The 15,458-nt window shown below is 45.3% G+C and overlaps 1 protein-coding gene across 2 annotated transcripts in view; it reads right to left on the bottom strand.

The window, feature by feature from the left end:
- RPGRIP1L (RPGRIP1 like) overlaps positions 1–15,458 on the bottom strand; it is a 451,841-nt gene that overhangs the window by 93,906 nt on the left and 342,477 nt on the right. For both annotated transcript variants that reach the window (XM_063945288.1, XM_063945289.1), the window contains 6 exons: positions 13,904–14,083; positions 13,407–13,524; positions 6,303–6,755; positions 6,066–6,217; positions 5,314–5,677; positions 4,586–4,797 (listed from right to left, as the gene is read on the bottom strand). In XM_063945288.1, coding sequence (XP_063801358.1) covers positions 4,586–4,797; positions 5,314–5,677; positions 6,066–6,217; positions 6,303–6,755; positions 13,407–13,524; positions 13,904–14,083 — 1,479 coding nt within the window. The remainder of the gene's footprint in view (positions 1–4,585; positions 4,798–5,313; positions 5,678–6,065; positions 6,218–6,302; positions 6,756–13,406; positions 13,525–13,903; positions 14,084–15,458) is intronic.

The raw sequence follows: 15,458 nt of genomic DNA, 5'->3' as shown, positions 1-15,458 counted from the left end.
CATTTCTTGCAGATCTGGATACCAAATCCTTCTTGGCCAATCCAGAACAATGAGTATTGTTCTCACTCCTCTTTTTCTTATTATTCTCAGCACCTTGGGTATGAGAGGAAGAGGAGGAAATACATAGACCGACTGGAACCCCCACGGTGTCACCAGTGCGTCCACAGCTATCGCCTGAGGGTCTCTTGACCTGGCGCAATACCTCTGTAGCTTTTTGTTAAGGCGGGATGCCATCATGTCCACCTGTGGCAGTTCCCACCGACTTGCAATTTGCGTGAAGACTTCTTGATGAAGTCCCCACTCTCCCGGGTGGAGGTCGTGCCTGCTGAGGAAGTCTGCTTCCCAGTTGTCCACTCCCGGAATGAACACTGCTGACAGTGCGCTTACGTGATTCTCCGCCCAGCGAAGAATTCTGGTGGCTTCCACCATCGCCACCCTGCTCCTTGTGCCGCCTTGTCGGTTTACATGAGCCACAGCGGTGATGTTGTCTGACTGAATCAGAACCGGTTGGTCGCGAAGCAGGGTCTCCGCTTGACGTAGGGCGTTGTATATGGTCCTTAGTTCCAGGATGTTGATGTGAAGGCAAGTCTCCTTACTTGACCAAAGACCTTGGAAATTTCTTCCCTGTGTGACTGCCCCCCACCCTCGAAGGCTTGCATCCGTGGTCACCAGGACCCAGTCCTGAATGCCGAATCTGCGGCCCTCGAGAAGGTGAGCACTCTGCAGCCACCACAGGAGAGACACCCTGGCCCTGGGGGATAGGGTGATTAACCGATGCACCTGAAGATGTGATCCGGACCATTTGTCCAGTAAATCCCATTGAAAGGTCCTTGCATGGAACCTGCCGAAGGGAATGGCCTCGTATGATGCCACCATCTTTCCCAGGACTCGAGTGCAGTGATGCACCGACACCAGTTTTGGTTTTAATAGGTTTCTGACCAGTGTCATGAGTTCCTGAGCCTTCTCCATCGGGAGATAAACCCTTTTCAGGTCTGTGTCCAGAATCATGCCCAGGAAAGGCAGATGAGTCGTAGGAATCAACTGCGACTTTGGAATATTTAGAATCCAGCCGTGTTGTCGTAACATTTCCAGAGAGCGTGCTACGCTGATCAGCAACTGCTCTCTTGACCTCGCTTTTATGAGGAGATCGTCCAAGTATGGGATAATTGTGACCCCTTGCTTCCGCAAGAGTACCATCATTTCCGCCATTACCTTGGTAAATATTCTCGGTGCCGTGGAGAGACCAAACGGCAACGTCTGAAATTGGTAATGACAATCCTGTACCACAAATCTGAGGTACGCCTGATGAGGTGGATAAATGGGGACATGAAGGTACGCATCCTTTATGTCCAGAGACACCATAAAATCCCCCCCTTCCAGGCTTGCGATGACCGCTCTGAGCGATTCCATCTTGAACCTTTTCAGGTATATGTTCAGGGATTTTAAATTCAACATGGGTCTGACCGAACCGTCCGGTTTCGGTACTACAAACATAGTCGAATAATAACCCCTTCCTTGTTGAAGGAGGGGAACCTTGACCACCACCTGTTGAAGATACAATTTGTGAATTGCAGTTAACACTATTTCCCTCTCGAGGGGGGAAGCTGGCAGGGCCGATTTGAGGTATCGGTGAGGGGGCATCTCTTCGAATTCCAGCTTGTATCCCTGAGACACAATATCTATTGCCCAGGGATCCAACTGGGAGTGAACCCACTTGTGGCTGAAATTTCGGAGACGCGCCCCCACCGAGCCTAGCTCCGCCTGTGGAGCCCCAGCGTCATGCGGTGGATTTAGTGGAAGCCGGGGAGGACTTCTGTTCCTGGGAACTAGCTGCGTTGTGCAGTTTCCTTTCTCTGCCCCTGCCCCTGGCAAGAAAGGACGCACCTCGGACTTTCTTGCCTTTCTGTGATCGAAAGGACTGCATTTGGTAATACGGTGCTTTCTTAGGTTGTGAGGAAACACATGGCAAAAAATTTGACTTTCCAGCAGTAGCTGAGGAGACCAGGTCCGAGAGACCTTCCCCAAACAATTCCTCACCCTTGTAAGGTAAAACCTCCATGTGCCTTTTTGAGTCGGCATCACCTGTCCATTGCCGAGTCCACAGGACCCTTCTGGCAGAAATTGACATAGCATTTATTCTAGAACCCAGTAGACTAATGTCTCTTTGAGCATCTCTCATATATAGGACAGCGTCTTTTATATGCCCCAGGGTCATTAATATAGTATCCTTGTCTAAGGTATCAAGTTCCTCAGACAGGGTGTCCGTCCATGCTGCTACAGCACTACACACCCAGGCCGACGCGATCGCTGGCCTCAGTAAGGTACCTGAATGTGTATAAATGGACTTCAGGGTACCCTCTTGCTTTCTATCCGCAGAATCTTTGAGGGTGGCCGTATCCTGTGACGGCAGGGCTACCCTCTTGGATAAGCGTGTTAAAGCTTTGTCCACCCTAGGGGAGGATTCCCAGTGTAACCTGTCCGTTGGCGGGAAAGGATATGCCATAAGCATCCGTTTGAAAATCTGCAGTTTTTTATCTGGAGATTCCCAAGCCTTTTCACATAACTCATTTAGCTCGTGTGAAGGGGGAAAGGTCACCACCTGCCTTTTTTCCCCATACATATGAACCCTCTTGTCAGGGACTGGGGTTTCCTCTGTGATGTGCAACACATCCTTAATTGCTATAATCATATAACGGATGGATTTAGCCAATTTAGGCTGTAACTTTGCATCATCGTAATCGACACTGGAGTCAGAATCCATGTCGGTATCTGTGTCAACAATTTGTGATAGTGGGCGCTTCTGAGACCCTGACGGCCTCTGCGACATAGGATTAGGCACGGGCTGAGACCCTGACTGTCCTAAGGCTTCAGCTTTATCCAACCTTTTATGCAAGGAATTAACATTATCATTTAAAACCTTCCACATATCCATCCAATCAGGTGTCGGCGCCGTCGGCGGAGACACCACATTCATTTGCTCCCGCTCTGTTTCCACATAGCCTTCCTCGTCAAACATGTCGACACAAGCGTACCGACACACCACACACACAGGGAATGCTCTTTTTGAAGACATTTCCCCCACAAGGCCCTTTGGAGAGACAGAGAGAGAGTATGCCAGCACACACCCCAGCGCTATATAACCCAGGAATAACACAGTAACTTAATGTTAACCCAGTAGCCGCTGTTTATATTGATTTTTGCGCCTAATTATGTGCCCCCCCTCTCTTTTTACCCTCTTCTACCGTGTATCTGCAGGGGAGAGCCTGGGGATCTTCCTCTCAGCGGAGCTGTGGAGAAAAAATGGCGCTGGTGAGTGCTGAGGAAGAAGCCCCGCCCCCTCAGCGGCGGGCTTCTGTCCCGCTTCAATGTACAATTTTTGGCGGGGGCTCATACATATATACAGTGCCCAACTGTATATATGCTAAACTTTTGCCAAAGAGGTCCCAATTGCTGCCCAGGGCACCCCCCCTGCGCCCTGCACCCTTACAGTGACCGGAGTATGTGAGGTGTGTGTGGGAGCAATGGCGCACAGCTGCAGTGCTGTGCGGAGTCTTCTGCCGCCGATTTCGAAGTCTTCTTGCTTCTCATGCTCACTCTGCTTCTGTCTTCCGGCTCTGCGAGGGGGACGGGGGCGCGGCTCTGGGATCGGACGACGAGGGTGAGATCTTGTGTACGATCCCTCTGGAGCTAATGGTGTCCAGTAGCCTAAGAAGCAGGACCTATCTTCAGAGAGTAGGGCTGCTTCTCTCCCCTCAGTCCCACGATGCAGAGAGTCTGTTGCCAGCAGAGCTCCCTGAAAATAAAAAACCTAACAAAATACTTTCTTACAGCAAGCTCAGGAGAGCTCACTGAACAGCACCCAGCTCGTCCGGGCACAGATTCAAACTGAGGTCTGGAGGAGGGACATAGAGGGAGGAGCCAGAGCACACCAGAATATAAATTCTTTCTTAAAGTGCCCATGTCTCCTGCGGAGCCCGTCTATTCCCATGGTCCTTACGGAGTCCCCAGCATCCACTAGGACGTTAGAGAAATATATTTTTAAGGTACCAAACATGAAGTTATTTTATTTTGGGATATATGCTGCTTTTGAAAGCCTACTGAGGATTTGTCAGGTACAGACATACAGGTAGGAAGGCCCTGCTCGCAAGCTTACAATCTAGCTAGAGTATTTTATACTGTCTCCAGTGGTGAATTTCCCATTAGGCACATGTAGGAGCTGCACTCCTTGGGAAGCAGCATGTTTCATTACTGTCAGTCTGGAATTACCAGTATTTATTGATTCATAGTGATTTGGTGAATAGTGTTGTGTACAGTCTGGGTGGCTTACAGTAAATATAGTAAATGTGCAATAGTATAATTAACCAGATTTTCCAACAGTCCCTATCCATTATCTGGAACCAATATGGTCTTAAACTACCTACTTTGTTGGAACTGAAACCAATATTTCCAAACTGCATTTAAAATGTGAAGTTAAGAAAAACCTTTATTTTTCTTAGTGACTCTTGCAAGTTGATTTCAGTACTGTAAGTAAATTTGTCATCATATTTATTGACCAGCTAGATTCAGTTACAGAAATAGTACTTACGACAGGAGCGGTCTCTAAAATGGATTCCTTCGGAGCCTGTACTTCATCATCTCTTAGTAAGCGGATAGGCTGGGGTACTTCTTTTGGTAGATCATCCACCAACGGTCCTTTTAAGATGGAATCTCTCGGTGGCAGATATGTGGACTTCCACTTTAGAGTCACTTTAATAGTTCCTCTATCATTGCCTTTATAATCTGTGAGCTGAAATGTACCTTTAAGAAATTGTCCCCAAAATAAGAAAAAAAAAACATTATTTAACTGTTCATTTTTTCCTAATATTAATAAGCTGTTTTTTTTTTTGTTTTGTTTTTTTATAATCCTTTTAAATATATGGGTATTCAGAAACTGCCATATTACACATATGTATGGGTGTCAAATATGCAAAACAACAAAACAGACTAGCCAGGTTGTTTTGTCCCCATCTTCTGAAGGCCAGCCATACAGTAGTTAGTCCTCCGTTGACAGCCAGCCCCACTTACCATGTCATTTTGTAGACGAGATTGTGAAGCAGTGGCTAGCAATAGATAGTACGTGAAGAACATATTTAATTAGCAACAACCCCGCTAGAGGTGGAGTTGAGCTTTAAGTGGCTGTAAGCGAGTAACTATCCTTATTATACTGTAAGCTTGGCAGAAATGGCACATAAAAATGCAGATTGATATAAATGTGTGTCTACTTATAGTATATATTAAAATTCTTTCATACTCATAATTGAGCAGAAGTCATACCTGATATGCATTTATCATGAGCAAGAGGGATGAGAGGCACCCTGGCTTTTCCAATGTAAGCATCACTCATTTCCTCATCATCAAAAACATATAAAATTAGGGACTCAGATTTTAGATATTGGTCCACGTCAGCATTCATAGGCACTGGGAAGCTTTTGTGGTCTTCAAATTGAGGATTATTGCTGCTTGTAACAATGGGGGTGTAGTGGTCAGCAAATTGGAAAAATGTGTAGGCCACATATGGGCTGGGTTGCGGTGAGCTGGTCCCGGACTGCAGATTACTGCAACTATTGATGGTGATAAACAGTTCATTGAGATTGTCTTCTATTAGCCCAAAGTGTTCAGATTTTCCAGCACCTGGTGGCTTAAGGAAAACAATAAATTATTATAACTACTTATAGTTATTTGTAACTCGCTGGTATGTAGTTAATGTCATGTATGATAATGTTTTTATTAAATATAGCATACAGTTTAGAAAAATAAAGAAAAAGCATAGCATAAGATCCAATTTTCAGAAAGGGCTGAATGTGATACGATTATCAGTGGACGAGTTTTTAACCTGCATGATGAGTTGAGCGCTGTTTACTTGTAGAATGCACATGGTCAAAGGAATTCAAATAAGCAGGTTTTATGTGGCCATCTTAAGCTTTGATAAGTCAGTAAATCAGGCCAAAGGTTCCACAAATGCAAATTACTCTTATGAAAACATTATTATTGCTTGCTCAAGAAAGCGTTTCGGGGAGGGTGCTCACCTGATAATTCTGTAATGGATCTTTGAGGTTCGATGTAATATAACCCAAAGCCTTAGCTCGTTCTTTATAGAGTCTAACAGCTTGCTCCATGGGTACTTTTAGCTTTATCCAATACTCCACAGTGCCATAATTACTAATGTCATTGTCAACCCCTAAAAACGCAAAACAAAAAATAAAAGTAAAGAACTATATTTCCATCATCGATTAGCTCTAGTATGGAATCTCAGTATTACTCACCAACCAGCATAGAGCTAAGGTAGATACGCCCAGTCTTCTCCAAGATATCATGGAACTTTAGCTGACACACAGCAACAGTCTTGTAATCTGTGCCAATTGCCAAATGAACCTCAAACCTTACAGTGTTCTTTTGTACATACTGTAGGAATAAGTCATTCACTCGCACCAAATACTGAGTGGTGAATTTGTAGGATGCTTGCAAACCTTGCATAACAGGTGTTGTTTGGAGTTCAAAGTCATAAAAGGCATATGTGCAGAAGGTAGCTGGTTCCTGGTCTCCAAAGCTGTTGGTAGCTAACAAAGAAAATACTACCTTGGATATGTGTATCTCAAGGAGATTCTCACCCCTTTCTAAATGCAGAGATTCATCAAATTCTTCCACGTCATCATATGGTGTTATGTCTGGTGTGAATTTGTACTGCTTAGTGCCATATGCTATGTCCTTCAACTGGGCTGCAAAACAAGTGACAAGCACTGGAGGTCATTTTACAGGGTACATAAATCGAAACAAAAGAAGAAGAAAAAAAAAAAGTGGTACAGGTTGAGTATCCCTTATCCAAAATGTTTGGGACCAGAGGTATTTTGGATATGGGATTTTTCCGTATTTTGGAATAATTGCATAGCATAATGAGATATCATGGTGATGGGACCTAAATCTAAGCACAGAATGCATTTATGTTACATATACACCTTATACACACAGCCTGAAGGTCATTTAGACAATATTTTTTACAACTTTGTCCATTAAACAAAATGTGTCTACATTCACACAATTCATTTATGTTTCATATACACCTTATACACACAGCCTGAAGGTCATTTTAGACAATATTTTTTACAACTTTGTCCATTAAACAAAATGTGTCTACATTCACACAATTCATTTATGTTTCATATACACCTTATACACACAGCCTGAAGGTCATTTAATACAATATTTTTAATAACTTTGGTGTATTAAACAAAGTTTGTGTACATTGAGCCATCAAAAAAATAAGAATTTACTTACCGATAATTCTATTTCTCGTAGTCCGTAGTGGATGCTGGGGACTCCGTAAGGACCATGGGGAATAGCGGCTCCGCAGGAGACTGGGCACAAAAGTAAAGCTTTAGGACTACCTGGTGTGCACTGGCTCCTCCCCCTATAACCCTCCTCCAAGCCTCAGTTAGGATACTGTGCCCGGACGAGCGTACACAATAAGGAAGGATTTTGAATCCCGGGTAAGACTCATACCAGCCACACCAATCACACCGTATAACTTGTGATCTAAACCCAGTTAACAGCATGATAACAGAGGAGCCTCTAGAAAAGATGGCTCACTACAGCAATAACCCGATTTTTGGTAACAATAACTATGTACCAGTATTGCAGACAATCCGCACTTGGGATGGGCGCCCAGCATCCACTACGGACTACGAGAAATAGAATTATCGGTAAGTAAATTCTTATTTTCTCTGACGTCCTAGTGGATGCTGGGGACTCCGTAAGGACCATGGGGATTATACCAAAGCTCCCAAACGGGCGGGAGAGTGCGGATGACTCTGCAGCACCAAATGAGAGAACTCCAGGTCCTCCTCAGCCAGGGTATCCAATTTTGTAGAATTTTACAAACGTATTTGCTCCTGACCAAGTAGCTGCTCGGCAAAGTTGTAAAGCCGAGACCCCTCGGGCAGCCGCCCAAGATGAGCCCACCTCCCTTGTGGAGTGGGCATTTACATATTTTGGCTGTGGCAGGCCTGCCACAGAATGTGCAAGCTGAATTGTACTACAAATCCAACGAGCAATAGTCTGCTTAGAAGCAGGAGCACCCAGCTTGTTGGGTGCATACAGGATAAACAGCGAGTCAGATTTTCTGACTCCAGCCGTCCTGGAAACATATATTTTCAGGGCCCTGACAACGTCTAGCAACTTGGAGTCCTCCAAGTCCCTAGTAGCCGCAGGCACCACCATAGGTTGGTTCAGGTGAAACGCTGAAACCACCTTAGGGAGAAACTGAGGACGAGTCCTCAATTCCGCCCTATCCGAATGGAAAATCAGATAAGGGCTTTTACAGGATAAAGCCGCCAATTCGGACACGCGCCTGGCCCAGGCCAGGGCCAACAGCATGACCACCTTCCATGTGAGATATTTTAACTCCACAGATTTAAGTGGTTCAAACCAATGTGACTTTTGGAACCCAAAAACTACATTGAGATCCCAAGGTGCCACTGGAGGCACAAAAGGAGGCTGTATATGCAGTACCCCTTTTACAAACGTCTGAACTTCAGGGACTGAAGCTAGTTCTTTTTTTTTTTTTTTTTGGAAGAAAATTGACAGGGCCGAAATTTGAACCTTAATGGACCCCAATTTCAGGCCCATAGACACTCCTGTTTGCAGGAAATGTAGGAATCGACCCAGTTGAAATTCCTCCGTCGGGCCTTACTGGCCTCGCACCACGCAACATATTTTCGCCAAATGCGGTGATAATGTTTTGCGGTTACATCCTTCCTGGCTTTGATCAGGATAGGGATGACTTCATCCGGAATGCCTTTTTCCTTCAGGATCCGGCGTTCAACCGCCATGCCGTCAAACGCAGCCGCGGTAAGTCTTGGAACAGACAGGGTCCTTGCTGGAGCAGGTCCCTTCTTAGAGGTAGAGGCCACGGATCCTCCGTGAGCATCTCTTGAAGTTCCGGTTACCAAGTCCTTCTTGGCCAATCCGGAGCCACGAATATAGTGCTTACTCCTCTCCATCTTATAATTCTCAGTACCTTGTGTATGAGAGGCAGAGGATGGAACACATACACTGACCGGTACACCCACGGTGTTACCAGAGCGTCTACTGTCTGCTGAGGAAGTCTGCTTCCCAGTTGTCCATTCCCGGAATGAACACTGCTGACAGTGCTATCACATGATTTTCCGCCCAGCGAAGAATCCTTGCAGCTTCTGCCATTGACCTCCTGCTTCTTGTGCCACCCTGTCTGTTTACGTGGGTGACTGCCGTGATGTTGTCCGACTGGATCAACACCGGCTGACCTTGAAGCAGAGGTCTTGCTAAGCTTAGAGCATTGTAAATGGCCCTTAGCTTCAGGATATTTATGTGAAGTGATGTCTCCAGGCTTGACCATAAGCCCTGGAAATTCCTTCCCTGTGTGACTGCTCCCCAGCCTCGCAGGCTGGCATCCGTGGTCACCAGGACCCAGTCCTGAATGCCGAATCTGCGGCCCTCTAGAAGATGAGCACTCTGCAACCACCACAGGAGGGACACCCTTGTCCTTGGTGACAGGGTTATCCGCTGATGCATCTGAAGATGCGACCCGGACCATTTGTCCAGCAGGTCCCACTGGAAAGTTCTTGCGTGGAATCTGCCGAATGGGATTGCTTCGTAGGAAGCCACCATTTTTCCCAGAACCCTTGTGCATTGATGCACTGAGACTTGGCTCGGTTTTAGGAGGTTCCTGACTAGCTCGGATAACTCCCTGGCTTTCTCCTCCGGGAGAAACACCTTTTTCTGGACTGTGTCCAGGATCATCCCTAGGAACAGAAGACGAGTCGTCGGAACCAGCTGCGATTTTGGAATATTGAGAATCCAACCGTGCTGCCGCAACACTACCTGAGATAGTGCTACACCGACCTCCAACTGTTCTCTGGATCTTACCCTTATCAGGAGATCGTCCAAGTAAGGGATAACTAAAACTCCCTTCCTTCGAAGGAGTATCATCATTTCGGCCGTTACCTTGGTAAAGACCCGGGGTGCCGTGGACCATCCAAACGGCAGCGTCTGAAACTGATAGTGACAGTTCTGTACCACAAACCTGAGGTACCCTTGGTGAGAAGGGTAAATTGGGACATGAAGGTAAGCATCCTTGATGTCCCGAGACATCATGTAGTCCCCTTCTTCCAGGTTCGCAATCACTGCTCTGAGTGACTCCATCTTGAATTTGAACCTCCGTATGTAAGTGTTCAAAGATTTTAGATTTAGAATCGGTCTCACCGAGCCGTCCGGCTTCGGTACCACAACAGTGTGGAATAATACCCCGTTCCCTGTTGCAGGAGGGGTACCTTGATTATCACCTGCTGGGAATACAGCTTGTGAATGGCTTCCAAAACTGCCTCCCTGTCAGAGGGAGACGTCGGTAAAGCCGACTTTAGGAAAACGGCGAGGGGGAGACGTCTCGAATTCCAATTTGTACCCCTGAGATATCACCTGAAGGATCCAGGGGTCTACTTGCGAGTGAGCCCACTGCGCGCTGAAATTCATTGAGACGGGCCCCCACCGTGCCTGAGTCTGCTTGTAAAGCCCCAGCGTCATGCTGAGGGCTTGGCAGAGGCGGGAGAGGGCTTCTGTTCCTGGGAACTGGCTGATTTCTGCAGCCTTTTTCCTCTCCCTCTGTCACGGGGCAGAAATGAGGAACCTTTTGCCCGCTTGCCCTTCTGTTGAGAGGCGACCTGGGGTACAAACGTGGATTTCCCAGCTGTTGCCGTGGCCACCAGGTCTGAAAGACCGACCCCAAATAACTCCTCCCCTTTATAAGGCAATACTTCCAAATGCCGTTTGGAATCCGCATCACCTGACCACTGTCGTGTCCATAACCCTCTTCTGGCAGAAATGGACAACGCACTTACACTTGATGCCAGTCGGCAAATATTCCGCTGTGCATCACGCATATATAGAAATGCATCTTTTAAATGCTCTATAGGCAATAATATACTGTCCCTATCTAGGGTATCAATATTTTCAGTCAGGGAATCCGACCACGCCAACCCAGCACTGCACATCCAGGCTGAGGCGATTGCTGGTCGCAGTATAACACCAGTATGTGTGTAAATACATTTTAGGATACCCTCCTGCTTTCTATCAGCAGGATCCTTAAGGGCGGCCATCTCAGGAGAGGGTAGAGCCCTTGTTCTTACAAGCGTGTGAGCGCTTTACCCACCCTAGGGGGTGTTTCCCAACGCACCCTAACCTCTGGCGGGAAAGGATATAATGCCAATAACATTTTAGAAATTATCAGTTGTTATCGGGGGAAACCCACGCATCATCACACACCTCATTTAATTTCTCAGATTCAGGAAAACTACAGGTAGTTTTTCCTCACCGAACATAATACCCCTTTTTGGTGGTACTCGTATTATCAGAAATGTGTAAAACATTTTTCATTGCCTCAATCCTGTAACGTGTGGCCCTACTGGAAGTCACATTTGTCTCTTCACCGTCGACACTGGAGTCAGTATCCGTGTCGGCGTCTATATCTGCCATCTGAGGTAACGGGCGCTTTAGAGCCCCTGACGGCCTATGAGACGTCTGGACAGGCACAAGCTGAGTAGCCGGCTGTCTCATGTCAACCACTGTCTTTTATACAGAGCTGACACTGTCACGTAATTCCTTCCAACAGTTCATCCACTCAGGTGTCGACCCCCTAGGGGGTGACATCACTATTACAGGCAATTTGCTCCGTCTCCACATCATTTTCCTCCTCATACATGTCGACACAAACGTACCGACACACAGTACACACACAGGGAATGCTCTGATAGAGGACAGGACCCCACTAGCCCTTTGGGGAGACAGAGGGAGAGTTTGCCAGCACACACCAGAGCGCTATATATATACAGGGATAACCTTATATAAGTGTTTTTCCCCTTATAGCTGCTGTATTTTTAATACTGCGCCTAATTAGTGCCCCCCTCTCTTTTTTAACCCTTTCTGTAGTGTAGTGACTGCAGGGGAGAGCCAGGGAGCTTCCCTCCAACGGAGCTGTGAGGGAAAATGGCGCCAGTGTGCTGAGGAGATAGGCTCCGCCCCCTTCTCGGCGGCCTTATCTCCCGTTTTTCTGTGTATTCTGGCAGTGGTTAAAATTCATCCATATAGCCCTGGGGGCTATATTTGATGTATTTTCGCCAGCCAAGGTGTTTTTATTGCTGCTCAGGGCGCCCCCCCCCTAGCGCCCTGCACCCTCAGTGACCGAAGTGTGAAGTGTGCTGAGGAGCAATGGCGCACAGCTGCAGTGCTGTGCGCTACCTTGGTGAAGACAGGATGTCTTCTGCCGCCGATTTTCCGGACCTCTTCTTGCTTCTGGCTCTGTAAGGGGGCCGGCGGCGCGGCTCTGGGACCGGACTCCATGGCTGGGCCTGTGTTCGATCCCTCTGGAGCTAATGGTGTCCAGTAGCCTAAGAAGCCCAATCCACTCTGCACGCAGGTGAGTTCGCTTCTTCTCACCTTAGTCCCTCGATGCAGTGAGCCTGTTGCCAGCAGGTCTCACTGAACATAAAAAACCAAAAACTAAACTTTTCACTAAGCAGCTCAGGAGAGCCACCTAGTGTGCACCCTTCTCGTTCGGGCACAAAAATCTAACTGAGTCTTGGAGGAGGGTCATAGGGGGAGGAGCCAGTGCACACCAGGTAGTCCTAAAGCTTTACTTTTGTGCCCAGTCTCCTGCGGAGCCGCTATTCCCCATGGTCCTTACGGAGTCCCCAGCATCCACTAGGACGTCAGAGAAACAAAGGTTTCACTATCTCACTCTAACTCAAAAAAGTCTGTATTTCGGAATATTCCGTATTTCGGAATATTTGGATATGGGATACTCAACCTGTACTACATATACATTTAAAATCTCAAAATTATTTCTATATACTACTCTTTTTAAATATCCTGTAAGTTATATAATAGTTCGATTGACATATAATAATCAAAAAAAGGCTACCTCTAGTGCAGTTACCTTTATTCTAATTAACTAGTAGTTTTGAAACTTGCAACAGGTCCAGGTCTGTCCCCAACACTTCCTTCCACCGTTATATCTGTATCCTCTCCTGGCAGTCTGTCCACTCTCTATCAGGCGCCACAGCTCTTGCTGCGCATGACGGAGATGGGATAGATCACCATCAATTATTATATAAATAACTTGTTTTGGAGAAAGTAAGCTTTCAGCTCCACGTGGAAGCTGCTGATATAAAACACAGCGATTTTCAGAGACCTGAAAATTTCACGATGTTACAGTAATGTTAGTGAAATTATACAGTAGGTGTGTTTAGGAGTTCGAGCAGCTTGACATTTCTATGGGAATAGGCCCAAAGCGAAGAATTTTAAAAAAAAAGTGTTATTCCCCTGAAACCAATAATTTCTACCTTCTAGTTTGCGTATGCGAGCAGCTCTGACATCAAGCAGGTGAGCGTACTGCTCCAACTTTATATCGTAATCTTGGCGTATTCCCTCCATCTTCTGTGTTACTGCGTCCACTTCAACCTAACGATAAAGGAGATTTCATCAACATCATTTAGTTGTAAAGAGCCATAAAATTCTGCAGCGTCAGTCAATTAGACCCAAGGATTGTCCACTTTCAATGACCCATCCAATAGTTTAAAAATTATATATATATTAATTCATTCATTAAGAGGATTGCATGAATCAGCCACTGGCTTCAAATCAAGGTGGACACCCATTTGTTACATTTGGGGTGTAAGCAAAAATGAGGAAATGTTAAAAAGTTAAAAATGTATTTCTAAAGGAAGGGCCTTTTTGGAATTGAATTCACAAATGGTCTATTTAATTGAACAATGGAAGAGCTTAAAATTGTATTTGTAAGTGCAGATCACAATGTGTTTATTTCAGAGAGTTTAATGACCTGGTAATCCTTGTTTATTTTATGCTGCACTATCAGCATGTTCCTGGTCTTCTCCAGCTCATGCACAGTTTCCGCGTGGCTCGCCTGTAAATCTCTTAATGACTTCTCAAGGTCTTTACCCATGTCATCCTCCACCTTCTCCAAAAACGTCAACTCCCCATTCTTCTGTTGCTTGCGTGCCTACAGCAGAAAGCATTGTTTCTTTGTTAATAGAACCTCTTGCATACTGTTTAATGAGCTTATTTAACCAAACACCCATATCCAATTTGTGATATCCTGCCAATTTTACGACCATGTTCACGCAAGGGTTAAAAGAACCCCTGGAGAGTCGACTTTGGGTCTGGAAAATGTAGCACTTAATAATTCACGAAGCAGAAAAGACGTTGATGATTAACAAAGCCATTTTTAATGCCAACTAATTATAACTTTATTATGAGTATATTCTGGACTGCGCTGTTGGCTTAGTCTGTTTGTAATTGTTATAGTGCCAGAATTAAGTCTGAGCCACATGTTTCATAAGGCTTTTTCAAGCCACAACCAATTATATAGACAAACTGCACATGCCGATTACAGGGAGTTGCATGGCTGATGAGCAAATCTCAGCGGGAGACACAAAACCTGCATACCACAGACTTCACATAGATATGGAACAGATACTGCATTTGCAAGCCACAAGCTACAGCTTTTGTGATGTCTTCCCTTATATGATGGGGTAGTGGTTCATGGGGACAACAATAGAAATGAAAATGGACCAAGTACTGTGTCCTCAAATTCATCATCAGTAGAGATTTTTTTACTTGGATGTACCAATTTTATAATACTGCAGGTCATCAATTTAATATCCAGACATTTAATGAACAGAGTATAAGGCAATTCGACTTTAAATACTGTATATTCATGGAAGTCCTATACATTAAGTACAGTATGGGGCTTGTTCAACTCATACAATGCTGTTTGCTGCAACATGACATTACCTATGAATTTACAAAAAGGTCCAAGTTGCCCTATAAGACATTGAACACAATACTCTTATTATAGATAACGCCAATAGGCGGAAACCGAATTATGAGCCTGCAAGTATAATTGCAGGGCTCCAAGAAATAGCTTACAATGTAAAATGGAGGCATACAGCAGTATATGGATATTGAATGAATATTCTAAATGTTCTCAAAACAAAATCAGACATACAGTAAGTATTGTTAAAAGCACTCATGATTATTTAAGTACTGTACACTGTAGTAGAACTGAACAACACATAATTGAAATGACTGCTAAAAATAAATAAACTCAGATATTATGGGGGGTATCCAATTATCCAAGATGAAACATCGGGTGTGAAAAACGTCTGTTTTTCGCAATCTTTTCTAGATTTATTTTTTATTTTTACAGGCTATCCAATTTGGATCGCCCGTAAAGAAATACATTTTCTCATGAAAACACACAGGTTCAGTGAAACCTGTATGTTTTCGCCAGCAGCAGCCGCGCTGAGGCAGGTGAAACAAAATACTTGATAAGCCGCAGCATGCACTGGCATATTGGGGCTAACTGGATAGCC

Source organism: Pseudophryne corroboree, chromosome 11, assembly GCF_028390025.1.
Source record: "Pseudophryne corroboree isolate aPseCor3 chromosome 11, aPseCor3.hap2, whole genome shotgun sequence".
NCBI classification, from domain to species: domain Eukaryota; kingdom Metazoa; phylum Chordata; class Amphibia; order Anura; family Myobatrachidae; genus Pseudophryne; species Pseudophryne corroboree.
This window is presented reverse-complemented; position numbering and strand designations above follow the sequence as displayed.